At 41.3% G+C, this 15,206-nt stretch overlaps 1 protein-coding gene and 1 long non-coding RNA gene across 2 annotated transcripts in view; one reads left to right on the top strand and one right to left on the bottom strand.

Annotated features, from left to right (window-relative positions):
* Positions 1 to 15,206, top strand: part of LOC115130762 (protocadherin Fat 4) — a 101,625-nt gene that overhangs the window by 48,008 nt on the left and 38,411 nt on the right. The window contains 1 exon segment of the mRNA XM_029662198.2: positions 12,411 to 12,542. Within this exon segment, the coding sequence (XP_029518058.2) occupies positions 12,411 to 12,542 (132 nt within the window).
* LOC135572207 (uncharacterized) lies at positions 6,692 to 9,666 on the bottom strand. Its single transcript, XR_010464123.1, has 2 exons — positions 9,170 to 9,666; positions 6,692 to 9,057 (listed from the first exon to the last, which is right to left on the bottom strand). It is a non-coding gene; the product is annotated as an uncharacterized LOC135572207 (long non-coding RNA).

Genomic DNA, 15,206 nt, shown 5'->3' with positions numbered 1-15,206 from the left:
CGAGGGTTAACAGCAGGCAGTGGTAGGAAATGGTTGAGTTGGTTGAAATGGTTGAGTTGAATTTTTGTCAATATTTTTTTATGAGCAATTAGCATAGTGTTTTATTCCCCCTATTTCTTTCCTGCATGCTCAATGTGGTTTGAATGCGATAGTGGTTGGTGATAGTGAATAAACTGTAGTTCTGAGGCCATAGGCTCACGCAGGGCTCGTAGCTCCAAGATGGAGATGGAGATGTTCTCTCATAGCAGTCCATTTCCATTTTGTCAGAAGCCCAAGGAAGACTGATAAAAATGTGTTTTTGTAAACTTCAAAGCAGAATATTTGCAAATCCTGTTTTAGTTTTTTACCTTATCGTTCTCTCTTGGTGAGAAATAAGGTGCGCTTGTTTTGATGTTCTTAAATTTCTCTAACCTTTTATCGTTGGGATATGTAGTTTTTAGGCTATGGTGGTTTTGAGGATAGCTTTGTAGTGGGATGGGGCCTCAAGGAGAGGTAAACTTTGTCTCTCGTCTGTTTCCTTAGCTCTGATATAGTTCAACTACTAATTAAACTTTCCACTAAACTCTCCCTGGTACCAACAATATAGAAGAAATATGACTGTTTATGGAGAAAAATAGCAGTGCTGCATTCACATTCTGGATAATGCAAGACCTTGGACCATTAAAAACGACAATTCGTCATGATTTGTTTCAAGTCTTTATGTGGGGAGTACTCGACAACGAGCCCAGAAACTCTATGAAACAATACTCTGGTCCAAAAAGACTATGGGTTATTAGTTTAGGATTATATATACCTCCTAAACACATTGAGGGAACCTTGCTTGGCAGAGGCTGCAGGGGGTTTGGAGGGCCGACTGTAGACAAACTATCTTTTAACAGTTGCTGAAGTGCTCCTCTGAGAGGACGGTGATCCTCTTTATTAAAGCCACTTGTCCGGCATTGTCTCTCCACCACTCGTTGGTTACATAAGAACGAGGTGCTTTGTGATCGTTTGCAGGCACTCTTGTTTTGTTTAGTTTTCTCTCTCCGTGGATTTTTTTTCCGGCTGGAGAAGATTTGGAAGCTCGGGGGATAGGACCGTATTCTGACTTCTCCCCAGCACTGTGTGTTGGGGTCTGGCGGCGTTCCAGCTTTGTCTAGCTTTTCCCCGTGTACATTCCCAGTCCTGGCACAGTCCAATTCCCATCTCTGGAGCACACGCCGCCGGCTGCGGTCAGGAAGATTGATCGTGGCGGGGGCTTTTGTTTGACAAATCAAGCCAGTCGTGATTGCGTATGTGTAAAAAGCAGGAGGATAAGATAATTTATACCTGAGCCGTCACCTTTATTATATGCTTATGTTTCCTTTTGCTCTTAAAAACGAAGCCTGGAATGGCACTTGGAGTTGTGCTTGACCCTCGGAACTCGCCGGTTCCTAAGCCGCCATGGCCATAAATCTGGGGCCCCAAAAAATCGCTGACGTTATATCTAAACAGTGAAATGAGCAAAGGAGAGAGGGAGGGAGAGAGAGAGAGAGATGGGGAGAGAGAGTGAAGATAAAGTGAAATAAAGATGGTCTTTGTCTGCAAGTCTCAGGAGCCACAGGAAATAAATAATGTTGAATGTGCCGTTATATCACCCCAGTCCGCCTTTACATTCTCTGAGCTATAGCAGGGCATTCATCAGACGTACATGGTTCATGACATACGCTTTTCAGATTAAGCAATGCAAACACAGACACCGGGCCTGGGGTTGGCCATCCATTCCCAGAGTCAGGAAGATGACAGAGCCCTTCAAACAATACAGTGCCTCTTAAATACTACTGAATCTCATGGAAGGGTATGATCTCACCAATGCATAGGGTTGCTTAGAACCATGGAAGGTGTGTTCATTGTATGAAATTACCTTCTTTATTCATTCAAGTTTAGTTATTAGGATCCCCATTAGCTACTGCACATGCAGCAGCTACTCTTCCTGGGATCCACATAAAACGTACAAATACCTGACAAAGTACAGCATAGTTATAGACAAGAACATCATAACATATGACATTCAATTGAAAAATATTTTTAAAATAAGAGTTATTGCATTACATTTAAAATTAAATTACATTACTTTGAAAATAATAAATGCAGTTACATTAGGAAGACACCCAAAAATACTATTTACACACTATTCCTATATACATATTAATATTCTTACAGTACAGTTAAATTAGATCTCTTGAAAGAGGAGAGGCGCTATGACACAAGATGTTTATTTTTCACAAGTGTCTTGGCTGACCTTAGTAATGGGTAGTAAGAAGGTGGATTCAGTCCATAGCGCCGAAATATTACCTGCATTCACAGTGAATTGAAAATGACCTTTACATTTCAACCACGCTAAAACTGTGATCTTCGTCGCTACGGATTGCATCCATTCCTTAGTGCTTGGAAGTCAGAAGTGAATGTGAGATGCTCCAGTGATGGCTCCATTTCCTCTCTTTCCCAACATGCTCTCTGTCCATACTCCAGCTACCTCAAGGCCCTGTTGAATTATTGGCCAAACATAACAGCAGATGAACGTAATTTCACTGAAAACAAATAGTGCAGTCGGCCTCCGCCAACTTTTTTTATATATATTTTTTTTTTATAGAATCAACACGTTTTAATATCGAGTTCATTTTCTGGCGATACAAACATTCTTTGTACCCTTTATTTTATTCAAAGCCAACGTCTGAGTAATGTCTTTTGACTGCTCATGATTTTGGCCTTGTGCTATGATGAAGTGTTACAGTGAAATAGCCCTGGTGATCCAGGTTTTCGGCACATTAGTTCCAAGTACACTACTGCTACAAAATATTTTTTGGGTTATGTAGAATGGAATTATTCAATTTTCAAAAGGCCCAAAAATAATGTGCTGGAAGTCGATACTTCCAAGAACTTTCACCTCAAGCCGTCAACAATGTCTAATGAGACCTGTAATCATTTTGAAATGATTATTCTCCACACGAGACGCACCCCTTTTTATGATCAATTGAACCAGACTTGGCTTTCCAACATGTTGCATCAGAAGTTATAGTGTTAGAAAAGAGAGACGTTACCTTGCTGATGTTTCTTTTACTCTTTTCAGGTGGAGTCTTTGCCATCACAGTAATGAGTAGGAGTAACTGATATGTAGCTTATTACTCATCTTTAAAGCAGACCAGCATTGAGTTAATTCATTAGCGGCCCCCTCCACTGGTATAAAACTGACTGGCCCATCTCTGTGCAGTCATCTTGGCACGGCTGCAGGTATGATGGGGGGAAAGTGTGTGTGTGAATCACTCCCAGTGGTTCCACCTTTTACAATATGAGGATGATTAGAAGGGAAATGTAGTGTGCTCTCAGGGATGCAGGCGATGCCTATACCATGGAAACCAGGTCCTGTGTTTCTCCTCACCGTGCAAACACACGGCTCAAGCGCACCAGGATGGAGTGGCTGTTTCAGTACATTTTGTTACTGTTAGTGAGAGGGAGTGAAACCGTTCAGTGTCTGCAGTCTCAGCCTTTTATTTGCTTGAAGATATGGCTTGTTGAGACTGCAAATTGAGCTTATGAAGTGTTTAAATCCCGCAAGGTTCCTAGTAGCTCAATGGATGAAGTGTGTGCAATTCTTCTCTCATAATTGGCTAAGGGCTAGAATGTTTGGCCAGAAGGTTGAATGGAATGGTACATGGAGGATTTTATGAATCATCTAGAAGAATAGGAATCCACCTCACTGTGTTAAGAAATATGTGCCCTTGATTTATCGGTTTGACCGACTAGACTGTGTGAACAATTCCTGTTGGATAAGAAATCCTCTGTCCAAGTTGCAGGCTTAGATGGGCGTAGACCCTGGCAAATTGTCCTTGGACACTTAAGGTATCATAATCGACAGCATTCAGGAGTGGCTCGGCCTGTGAATCATTCATGGCAGGCATAAATAATGGACAATAGCAGCCAGTTAGCAGCTGCAACTCGAAATAGTAGTGGCCTGAAACACAATCTTTTCCCCTGTTAACTATGTGTTTCACCTGTATCACACCGGGGCGTCTGCGCCTGAGTGACAGGTTTGAGCAGGGGAACGAAACAACTCCTTCCTCCCTCCAGATCTCGCTTCATCTTCCTCCGATGAATTTTTCACCAAAGCGTCTTTTTGATATCTCTCACCCAGGGGAGCTTGGGTAATGTAAACTATAATTATTTCTCATAATCGCACATCTTCTCTAATTAGTTCACTCCTCTGAACTGGACCTTGCATTTTTTACACGTCAAGAGGACATGGGTTGGAAGATAAATATACATTGTTTGTTGACTTTGCCGAGTCCCTCGGCTCTGCAAGTGATGTCGTCTCCCGTCTTGTTTTTACCTTGTAAATGGCTCCCCAGCCATGATGGCCGGCGAGCCCCGCGTTAAGTCTTGTTCTCCAATTATCGGGACCCAAGGTCAGATCCACTACATCCTCATCCCAGACAGAGACCACTGAACAGTCCAAAAACTGATTCAGAATCAGATTAATAAGCGGTCAGCGTGGAGACACGTTGTAATCATAGTCTTTTCAAGACTGCTCTTGGTTTTGGACAGCGTTAGTAAACATTCAGACTTACAAATCCAATTTTCATCTGGCTTTGGAATGTGTGAATGAAAATAGTTATAGCAAAGCAATGATAGTGCTCAAGTCATCAATGAGAAGAATCTCAATTCAATATGTTAAGCCCTTCTTTGAAAAGCTTTAAGACGCCTGGACAAACTGGGTCATCTGTAATGGGCTGCAGCTCTTGAAAAGGGTCTGGATGGTGGCATTTACTCGTAGATCCCGCATGCGGCTTGTTTTAGAGTGGATTTGCAGGAGCACGTGAGGTCTGTTTTTCCTGTCAATGGCAGGCATGAATAGACTCCTGTATCTCCCCCCTCTTGGTGGTCCTGTGGCCTTGAAGCCAATTGTCTGCATAGTAAATGCCTGTGGGGGAAACTTTGGTTGGTGGACGTGATGCAAAGTTGGTCGGGTACTAGGGCTGGCCCTATTTAGTCGACTGGACGATTGTTTGGTCGTTAGGCTGTTTTGGCAACCAGTGTCAAATATATATATATATGTGTGGCACACGAGACACCTGTTTGACTCATGCCTGTCTGAGTCGACTAATCCATTGCGGAGGCCACAGGAATGGCCCACCATTCCAAACCCATGTTTGTTTAGTGACGATAATTTCTGTTAATGCATTCAATATATTAATTATTACAGTCTTACCGTTTTTAGTGTAGGAATGGACAGAGCGCACAACCTGGGCTACACTTGTGAGGAATAACTTTTGGTTTATTTCATTCCATTTTCAATTTATTCATTGTCTTGTTTGGAGCGCTCCTGTCAATCTTGAGTAAGGACATGCACCTGATTACGCATAGAACTAGGCCTACCTGGCCTTTGCACGAATGTAGGCCTAGAAATGTGTCTATTTGGGGATCTGATGCTATTGATGGTTATCTTAACTCACCGTCACTGTGGATATTCTCAAAGTCTGTTTTTATATCCTTTGATAATAATAGTACATCAATGTAGTCTATTTGAAAGATCTTTCCAGCTCTCTCCCTTTCCATAACCACTCAGCATGAAAGAGGAAAAAATGTCATGCTCTGATCCGGTGGAAATGTCATAAAAAAAGGCCTGCCTGATTACTTCTTATCCCTTGTGCAAATAGCCTACAGCTGTGTCTGTCTATTCCGGAGCTCACTGTTACAGGAAACTCTTGAGGACCCAGCATATTTTATACAATGTTGCAAGTTTGCTAGCACAAGCTTCAGGCCTGACCCAAGTTAATAGTTGATACAATGTTTCAAGTTCCTTGCAGACTGGCCATGCAGAGCCAATATGATTTATAGGATATTTATTTGTGTCATATTTTTAACTGCGCGCTGCAATGTTTTTATTTGTTGGCTTTATGTAGGCTATTTTTTACGTATTGGCAATGGCAATAGAAGTTACTTTTAGATTTGTATCATTTTCATTAGATATCATTTTGATTAACCACATGACATTGATTTTGAAATATGTGACTCACCACCTGGATTCATTCTTATGTAGCAAAATTTGAATTTCTGTTTTTTACACTGGATCAAAGTAGAGACTCATAGCTACACAATGGTATATCATACACCGCATTTGAGGAAACAATGGGAAAGTAATTATGCTTTGAAAGTTGATACGTTTGTAAACTCACTTTTGAGAAAAGGGCCTTTGAATGTTTTGGTACCTACTAGAGAGCTCTACTTTGTCTACACCATTCAGCATTGTTCACACGCTCTTAAACCAGCCCCACCCATCTCTTTAAGGATTCACATGAGGTCATGTGCTAAAGACTGAAAGTGGTAGTAACCTACAATAAGGAAACATACCAGGTAAACAGATTTGTCCAGATAAAAATATTTGATAAATATTAGATATTAGATGATGCTTACCCAGATACACTTGTCTAAATTGATGGGTCATGTGAAAGAATTGCTATAACCCCCAGCCACATCCAGTGGTGGAAAAAGTACTACATTGTCATACTTGAGTAAAAGTATAAATAATGTAAATTCCTTATATTAAACTGTATTTAAAATTGTATGTAAAAAAAAGTATAATAATTTGACGGATAGCCAGGGGCACAATGTACTTAGGTATCAAAAATAAAAATATAAGCCATTTCAACTTCCTTATATTAAGCAAACCAGACAGCACAATTGTATTATTTTTATTGACAGATAGCCAGGGTCACACTCCAACACTCACACATGATTTACAAATGAAGCATTTGTATTTAGTGAGTCTGCCAGATCAGAGGCAGTAGGGATGACCAGGGATGTTCTCTTGAGAAGTGTTTGAAATGGACAATTTTCATGTCAAAATGTAACAAGTACTTTTGGGTGTCAAGGAAAACGTATGGAGTAAAAAGTACATTATTTTCTTTACGAATGTAGTGAAGTAAAAGTTGCCAAACATATATTTAGTAAAGTAATGTACAGATACCACATAAAACAACTTAAGTAGTACTTTAAAGTATTTTTACTTAAGTACTTTACACCACTGCCCAAATGCCTTCACACCAGCACATTAGCATACTTTATATACTGTTACACACGCACCTATCACATAGTATTCCATACATAAGTTAAGGCCATGCAACCTGAGTTGAAACCTGAGTGAGGTAAACATCTACAGTTGAAGTCGGAAGTTTACATACACCTCAGCCAACTACATTTCAACTCAGCTTTTCACAATTCCTGAAATGTAATCCTAGTAAAAAATTCTCTGTCTTAGGTCAGTTAGGATCACCACTTTATTTGAAGAATGTGAAATGTCAGAATAATAGTAGAGAGTGATTTATTTCACCTTTTATTTCTTTCATCACATTCCCAGTGGGTCAGAAGTTTTTGGTAGCATTGCCTTTAAATTGTTGCGTCAAATGTTTCGGGTAGCCTTCCACAAGCTTCCCACAATAAGTTGGGTGAATTTTGGCCCATTCCTCCTGACAGAGCTGGTGTAACTGAGTCAGGTTTGTAGGCCTCCTTGCTCGCACAAACTTTTTGAGTTCTGCCCACAAATGTCCTATAGGATTGAGGTCAGGGCTTTGTGATGACCACTTCAATACCTTGACTTTGTTGTCCTTAAGCCATTTTGCCACAACTTTGGAAGTATGCTTGGGGTCATTGTCCATTTGGAAGACCCATTTGCGACCAAGCTTTAACTTCCTGACTATACCAGTCTATACTGCAGCAAAGCACCCCCACAAGCACCCCCACAACATGATGCTGCCACCCCTGTTCTTCACGGGTTGGGATGGTGTTCTTCGGCTGGCAAGCCTCCCCCTTTTTCCTCCAAACATAACGATGGTCATTATGGCCAAACAGTTCTATTTTTGTTTCATCAGACCAGAGGACATTTCTCCAAAAAGTACAATCTTTGTCCACATATGCAGTTGCATACCGTAGTCTGGCTTTTTTATGGCGGTTTTGGAGCAGTGGCTTCTTCTTTGCTGAGCGGCCTTTCAGGTTATGTCGATATAGGACTCGTTTTACTGTAGATATAGATACTTTTGTACCCGTTTCCTCCAGCATCTTCACAAGGTCCTTTGCTGTTGTTCTGGGATTGATTTGCACTTTTTGCACCACAGTACGTTCATCTCTAGGAGACAGAACGCGTCTCCTTCCTGAGTGGAAGGATGGCTGTGTGGTCCCATGGTGTTCATACTTGTGTATTATTGTTTGTACAGATGAATTTGGTATATTCAGGCATTTGGAAATTGCTCCCAAGGATGAACCAGACATGTGGAGGTCTGCATTTTTTTGCTGAGGTCTTGGCTTATTTCTTTTGATTTTCCCATGATGTCAAACAAAGAGGCACTGAGTTTGAGGCCTTGAAATATATCCACAGGTACACTTCAAATTGACTCAAATGATGTCAATTAGCCTATCAGAAGCTTCTAAAGCCATGACATCATTTTCTGGAATTTTCAAAGCTGTTTAAAGGCACAGTCAAATTAGTGTTTGTAAACTTCTGACCCACTGGAATTGTGATACAGTGAATTAGAAGTGAAATAATCTGTTTGTAAAAAATTGTTGGAAAAATGACTTGTGTCATGTCCTAACCGACTTGCCAAGACTATAGTTTGTTAATACAAAATTTGTGGAGTGGTTGAAAAATGAGTTTTAATGACTCCAACCTAAGTGTTTGTAAACTTCCGACTTCAACTGTACATGTAATCAGGGGTAAAGTGGCTGAGCAGCAGGATAACACAAAAAAATTGCAGCAACATATGACTGGACCATCCAAATCACGCATGAACTAAGGAATTTATATTTGGAGTTCCTGTTTCTGTCCTGCCCTTGACTTTGGTGCAGGGCATGTGATGTCCATAGCCTCTTTGTCGCAAATCTCCCTGATCTTGTCAAAAATATGTTGTCTAGCTGTGTCCAGTCCAGGTGGCGCTTTTACTGGCAGACCATCTATGGAAGGAAGGATGTCAGCATTGCGCAACAGCTGAATCCTGGTCCCGACAGTCCGAACGCTACTTAGAGACAGCACCAGGCTCCAGAGCATCAAAGCTGTAAAACAGGGAATAACAAAAAAATCTGAAGACATTTACAACCCTGCACCACATCAATTCACCTCCCAAGTTTAGATAAGAATAACCTCATACAAATAATTATTTTTTACCTGAAGTGCTGGTACTGCTTGTTCTGTGCCAGCGGCCTGAAGTACGGAGTCAGGTGTTGTTGCCAGCCATTGCTTTCCACCAGCACCATACAGTCCAACCAGCTCTGGGATATTGACCCCTGTCACAGTGCTGTCCTTCACAACACCAGCAATCTCAGATAAAGTGTTCACTCTGGTCTGTCTGAAGCGCGGCTTGATGAGGTTGAAGCACAAGTCAGTGGCAAACGTGGTGTGGCCTGTGTTCAGGAAGTGAAAGTCCAGATTGTGGTGTAGCTTGCACATGTTCCACCAGGCACAATACCAGAGCACAAACCTGTTCTTGTTTTGGCCACTGAAGTTATCACATTTCAGGTCCACACGTGTTTTCCCGACTCCATAGTTGGTGAAGAAATGGTGCATGTAGTTGATGACTGCGCTGCTGCCTTTTCTTGCTTGGGCCAGCTCTCTTTTTGATGACTGTATGACTGGTGGATTAGTCAGGCGTTTTCTACTGATTAATGCTGAAAGACAAATTCCACACAAACATTTCAGATTTATTATACAATAGATGCAAAATGGCAGAGGTAACATCACTACACTCAGTTCATTCAGGTAGTGTTAGCTACTGTAGCTAGCCAGCCATCTAACGTCAGCTGACTAGCTGATAGCAAGCTTTAACTAGCAATACAAACCAATTGTCATAGCTAGCTAAAGTTAACCAATAAGTTCAATGTTAGCCAGCTAACATTAGGCTATATCTAGTAATGCGAAATGGAATTCTGAGAAAACATTGCTAACGTTACACATGCTTCATTCACATAAGTTAATGTTAGCAAGCAAGCCAGCCACCTAACCTCAGCTAAAGTTAGCTAGCTAACAGCAAGCTTTAACTTGGGATCTTTTGTTTAGACATGCCACGTTAACGTTAGCTAGCAAGCTAAAAAATGAACTATAATCCCAATCCATAGAGTAACGTTACTAACAATACAAACCGATTGTCATAGCAAACTAAAGTTAACCAAATAACGTTAGGTTCATTTTTAGTTAGCAAGCCAACCATCAAACTCTAGCTGGCTAGCTAACAGCAAGCTTTAGCTTGCAATGAAAACAACTTTCTGACAAAATTAGAAATGTATAATATCTGAATCTGTAGCTAGATTCTTACCTGTATACATGGATGAAAGCTTCACGTCAGACTGCCACCCCTTTTATAAGACATCCTGTGTTGTTTCTGTTTAGTTTGCACAGCTTGTTTGGCCCGTTGTGTTCCACTGATTCGTTATAAAATGAGAGAGTCAGCATTGCATGGCATGTTCGTCATCCAGAAAGTAGTCCATCACAACTTATTCCCACTGACCTTGGTCGATAGCGCCTTGTAAATTCAGGGAAGCAATGTTATTGAGAGCAGTAGCAACATATTTGCAGTTGTCCATGGCTAACATATCTTTCAAGAAAACTGCAGTAGAAAGGATTATTTACGCATTACGAGCAGCTCATTTTATAGACACAAGATGCAACACCGCAGACCAATCCAAACTCATCTCTCGGCATGTCCAACCCAATCATTATCTCAGCCAATCATGGCTAGCGGGAAGGTTGCTGACTTTTTCTTTGGCTAAACCAACTAGGCTCACAATTTAATAATTTAACAATTTGTATTTACAGATGACATACACCTTTGATATTAAGGCACATGAAAGTTCACATGTTCGAGAAGGCATTTCTGCCAAAAAATGCATTTTCATTAAAAAAAAAAAAAATTACGTTCAAAAGGTGCTCCTGTGATGTCGTGATTTGCGACATACGCCTAGTTTCCTGAATTGGGTCACATATGAAAACTATTCTAAATTATTTTGAGATATGAAGACATTAATTAAATGAAACTGTTCCATGAAAATATGCATATGAAAATCATAACTGGCACGCAGATCAGTAGAAACGGTATGATAACTTGGGACTCCAAATCAAAAAGGTTGTCGACTGCTGGTGTAGCCTATTACTGGCAACTTCAGGAGTTTAGTGTCAGAATCTGTGAAGGCCAGCAGCAGGAGGCAGCGGGAGGAGGAGGGTTTTTTCTTCTGTCTAGACTATATTGATCTCTGGCTCCCTCTTTAGTAATTTGTGTCTTAATTTTTAATCGCAATGCTTAAAGCATCAGACAAACTCAGTAACCTACATATAGTCCAAATATGGAAAAATACATGTTTAAACATTTTGACCAATCGATTCGTCGAAAGAACCCACGACTCTCGGTCGACCAAGATCATTTTTTGTTGGGACAGCCCGATGTTTCTTGCTCCAGCAGTGCAGTAATATGTAAAGGATTATGTTTCTAGCTCCAAAAGTGCAGTAATATCTCAATCCTTACGTTTCTAGCTCCAACAGAGCAGTAATATCTAGCAGCACAATATCAATATACACATGATCCAAAAGGTATATATATTGTTTTTGGGGCCTATTGCGCCTCAGCAACACACATCAACCCGCACAGCGGCAGATTCAACTGTAGGACTGAATAAGACTGCATAGAGGCAAATAATTACCATAATCACTGTCAACATTAATGGATTTGGCAACACTGGAGAATTCAAACCCGACTTTTCCATATTTATAGAAGCAATAAACAAAGAATGCAAACGGAAATGTCTGTTATGATTCAAAGTGAACACTGTTTACTGGCATTGAAATGCATATTTGGGTTAGGGGATGAGATTGGATTGTGGAGTATGAGTGGAAATGTAATATTTATGGGCTCGACACAATTTGACACCATAATATCTCTATCTTTCTCTCCCTCTCTCTCCCTTCACCTCTCTCTTTCATTATGCTAAAGATACCACAGAATGGTTTTGGGTTGTGTAAAACACTAATAAGAAGTGTATATCTCCAGGCAGTAGTTGAATACTGTCTGTACACTGTGTAGACATGTGTGTAAAACCATAAAGCAGCTCCCTCTCGATGGAACTGTCCCATGCATTGATAACTACACTCTACATTTGGCATCAAACTACCATTGATCTCTACACTTGACATCAAAATAAGACTATTCAGAATGTGAATATGAAACACTTGACATTTCAGTAACTCTCCTCTCCTCAGCCCTCTGCAGTTTTATGAAGAGTGGAAGAATGATCACTTGTCCCTGCTGGGCGCATATCTGTCAGAAATGCGAGCAGGACGTTTCGCAGTGAACCTAACGGCTATAGCAGGCATAGTTTGGCACTGTTTTCATGGAAATGGTGGTGTTTTTCTTTCTCTCCAGGTGGAAATTACGCTCCAGGACGTCAACGACAACCCACCTGTTTTCCCGAACGATCTTCTTGACGTGACCATCGAAGAGAACATCAGTGATGGCTTCAAGATAATGCAGCTAACAGCCACAGACGCAGATGAGGTAAAGTCTCCCAGGATTGGCCTTTTCTATATTCTGTCTTCTGCCTATTTGAATGGAACTCTGGCAGATAACTCGCCCGTCCCCGTCCCCCATGCTAGAGGGAAGGATCAGCCAAAAGGCAGCCATTACAAAAAGTAAATGTACAAGGCATACCGTTGTTATCTCTGTGTTACCATCAAAATTGATGTTTTTTTTATGTACATCTTGACTAGATCTGGTGCCGCACTTAAATGTAAAGCGCTCAACCTCCTAAATATACTACATTGCTCTTATCTGCATATAGGAACTTGGAAATGAAAATCTGGCAATGAGCAGATGTGAGCCTCTGTTAAGGGATTTCTTAGTGGCTGCAGGTAGAAACGTAGTTTCCAATATCCCAAAAATTAAATAAGAATTCCGTCCAATTAATGCGCTCTGCAATTATTTGACCAAGTATCCGACCACAGCCACTGGTGTAATGCAGTTTGATCAGTCACATTCCTGAAGCCCAAGAAACAAACACTAGAATCCTAGTACATATGGAAATGAAAAAGGTTTATGAATGACTTTTTGGAGGGTTACTGTCAGAATTATTTATGAAGCGGAAAAAAATTGACAATCGATGATGGGCACATGGGCCTCCAGTGCTCGTGCACCCTCACTCCTTGAGGTTGTCTGGTACACCAGTGACCACAACTTGTAGTTGGAGAAATTACAGCACTTTTTCTTGCTCACACACACAGACACACACGGTCCCCAGCGATCACGTGTTTTGACGTTACATGAGATGGCTAGGGACCACAGGTGTCACCGAGCCCTGAGGAGAGCAGCTAACAATTGACTCCTTGCGCCGGGCAGATTGTCCCTCCGCGGGCCTCTGTAGTTCACATTACATCACTGACTTCACCCTTGATTAGAAAAAGGCTCCATCTTTCGCAGCTTAGGCAGGATGTGGACATAAAATCCAGCACTGAGCGAAAATCAGGTCCTCCCAGCATCTCCAAGGCCTGCGGTTCCTTGGCCCTGCCAATGAGACAGGGGATCTGAATGGAAAGAACTGGGGCCATTGTGAGGAGGGATTAGTGTGTGAGAGAATATGCACTCATACTTAACGTTAACTTATGAGGCCACACATTTTTATTACACAGCTGTTACCTCACCAACCTCGCCAGTTAGAATGTGAAAAAAATCACAGTCCATTTCTGGAATGGTCATTGTATTCGGAATAGAACATTGACTGTAAATCCTGGAGGCAGGTCAATATTTTGACTAATAGGGCGTTTTAAGGACATTTGAGTAACTTCTCTTGGACTCAAGTGAACTTGAACTCGGAGCTCTGATCTTGAAGGATTTTAAATGAAATGGACTTGGACGGTTTCCGTTATTTTCTTTATCACTTTTTCCTCATAGTCAAAATCAAAGGGAAGAAAGACTTGAGCTGTGTTCCAGTAGTATGTATCAAATAGCTGCCTTCCCTTGCCTCCTCTCCTTCATGACCACTGATCCAAAAGTACCTGAAAGGGGAAAGCAATATGATGAAACCTATCCAGTCATTTTACCTATTATGGGTCATGAAAGAAATTATAGTTGGAAAAGGCTCTTGTTTAGAGTATTGGTACGCAGCCTCGGACAAAGCACTCAGATATGATCATTAAACTGAACTCCAGATAAAGTCGGCTAATTTCTGCCCACATCCTAACGCAGGAAGCGCAAGTTGCACTGGCACTAAGCGTATGGAATGCATTCAGGCCCTATTCAGAAATCCCCATGTGATCCACGGAGACGTAACCAGGCGTGGCAAGCTGTTGGCCAGCTAACTGGCTGAATCCCATCCAATTTAACAGTGCTACATATGGGAGTCATGTGTGAGCATATTAAAATGCTGTTTCTATGCGTCCGTTTTTCGCTACTCCCGAAACGAAGTGAACGGTTGCATTCAGTTTGGAAAAGAAAAGAATAAAGCTTTGCTCTCTCCTGTTATGAAGGCCTCTTTTGGAGAAAATGGTTCTCACCTGATTATTTGAAAGAATCGAAAAAAAGCTGCACTTTTTGTCTTTTTGGAGAGAACATTCTCGTTTTATTAGCATTCTGACACAGAGTGGAAAATATGCAGGTACCAATAGCAAGCCTAACTAAGAAAAGTATCTAGAACACTGGGTGCTAAAGAAGCAAAATAACAACGTAACAGCCAAAAAGACTGCTGAAAATGCAAATGAGCGTGACTGAAGCTAGTTCCTACAAGACAGTTACTAAAGCCTAGTAAATGACTGTGTATTTACCTCACATGTAAATACACCGTCATTTACTAAATCAACAGTCCTAGGGGGAGCATAACTTTGAAAGTTCCTTCTTTTGGTACTGTGCACCACCTACAAATCTAGTTCTTAAATGACTGTATCAGTTTAGATTGATGGATTGTAAATAGAAGCATTAGTACACATCACCTCTCAACACGTTGCTGTGATTGGACTTTTAACACCTGTCTTGTGATTGGCTCACACGGCCTAATCTTGTTTCAGGACTAGGCCGTTTCTCGACAGCTCTAGGAGTCTCTTTCCTCACCCCGCGCTGCTGCTGCAACTCATCTGCTAAATGAGTTTCCTTATGACCAAGTCTGGCCCGGGAATCCTGCTCTTTAATTGGTTGCCCCCCACCCCCCCCCCTTTCTTCCCTCTGTGCCTTGGG

The sequence above is a fragment of the Oncorhynchus nerka genome, linkage group LG6 (genome assembly GCF_034236695.1).
Source record: "Oncorhynchus nerka isolate Pitt River linkage group LG6, Oner_Uvic_2.0, whole genome shotgun sequence".
In the NCBI taxonomy this organism is placed as follows: domain Eukaryota; kingdom Metazoa; phylum Chordata; class Actinopteri; order Salmoniformes; family Salmonidae; genus Oncorhynchus; species Oncorhynchus nerka.
The sequence above is the reverse complement of the archived record's forward strand: the minus strand, read 5'-3'. Positions and strand labels throughout refer to the sequence as shown.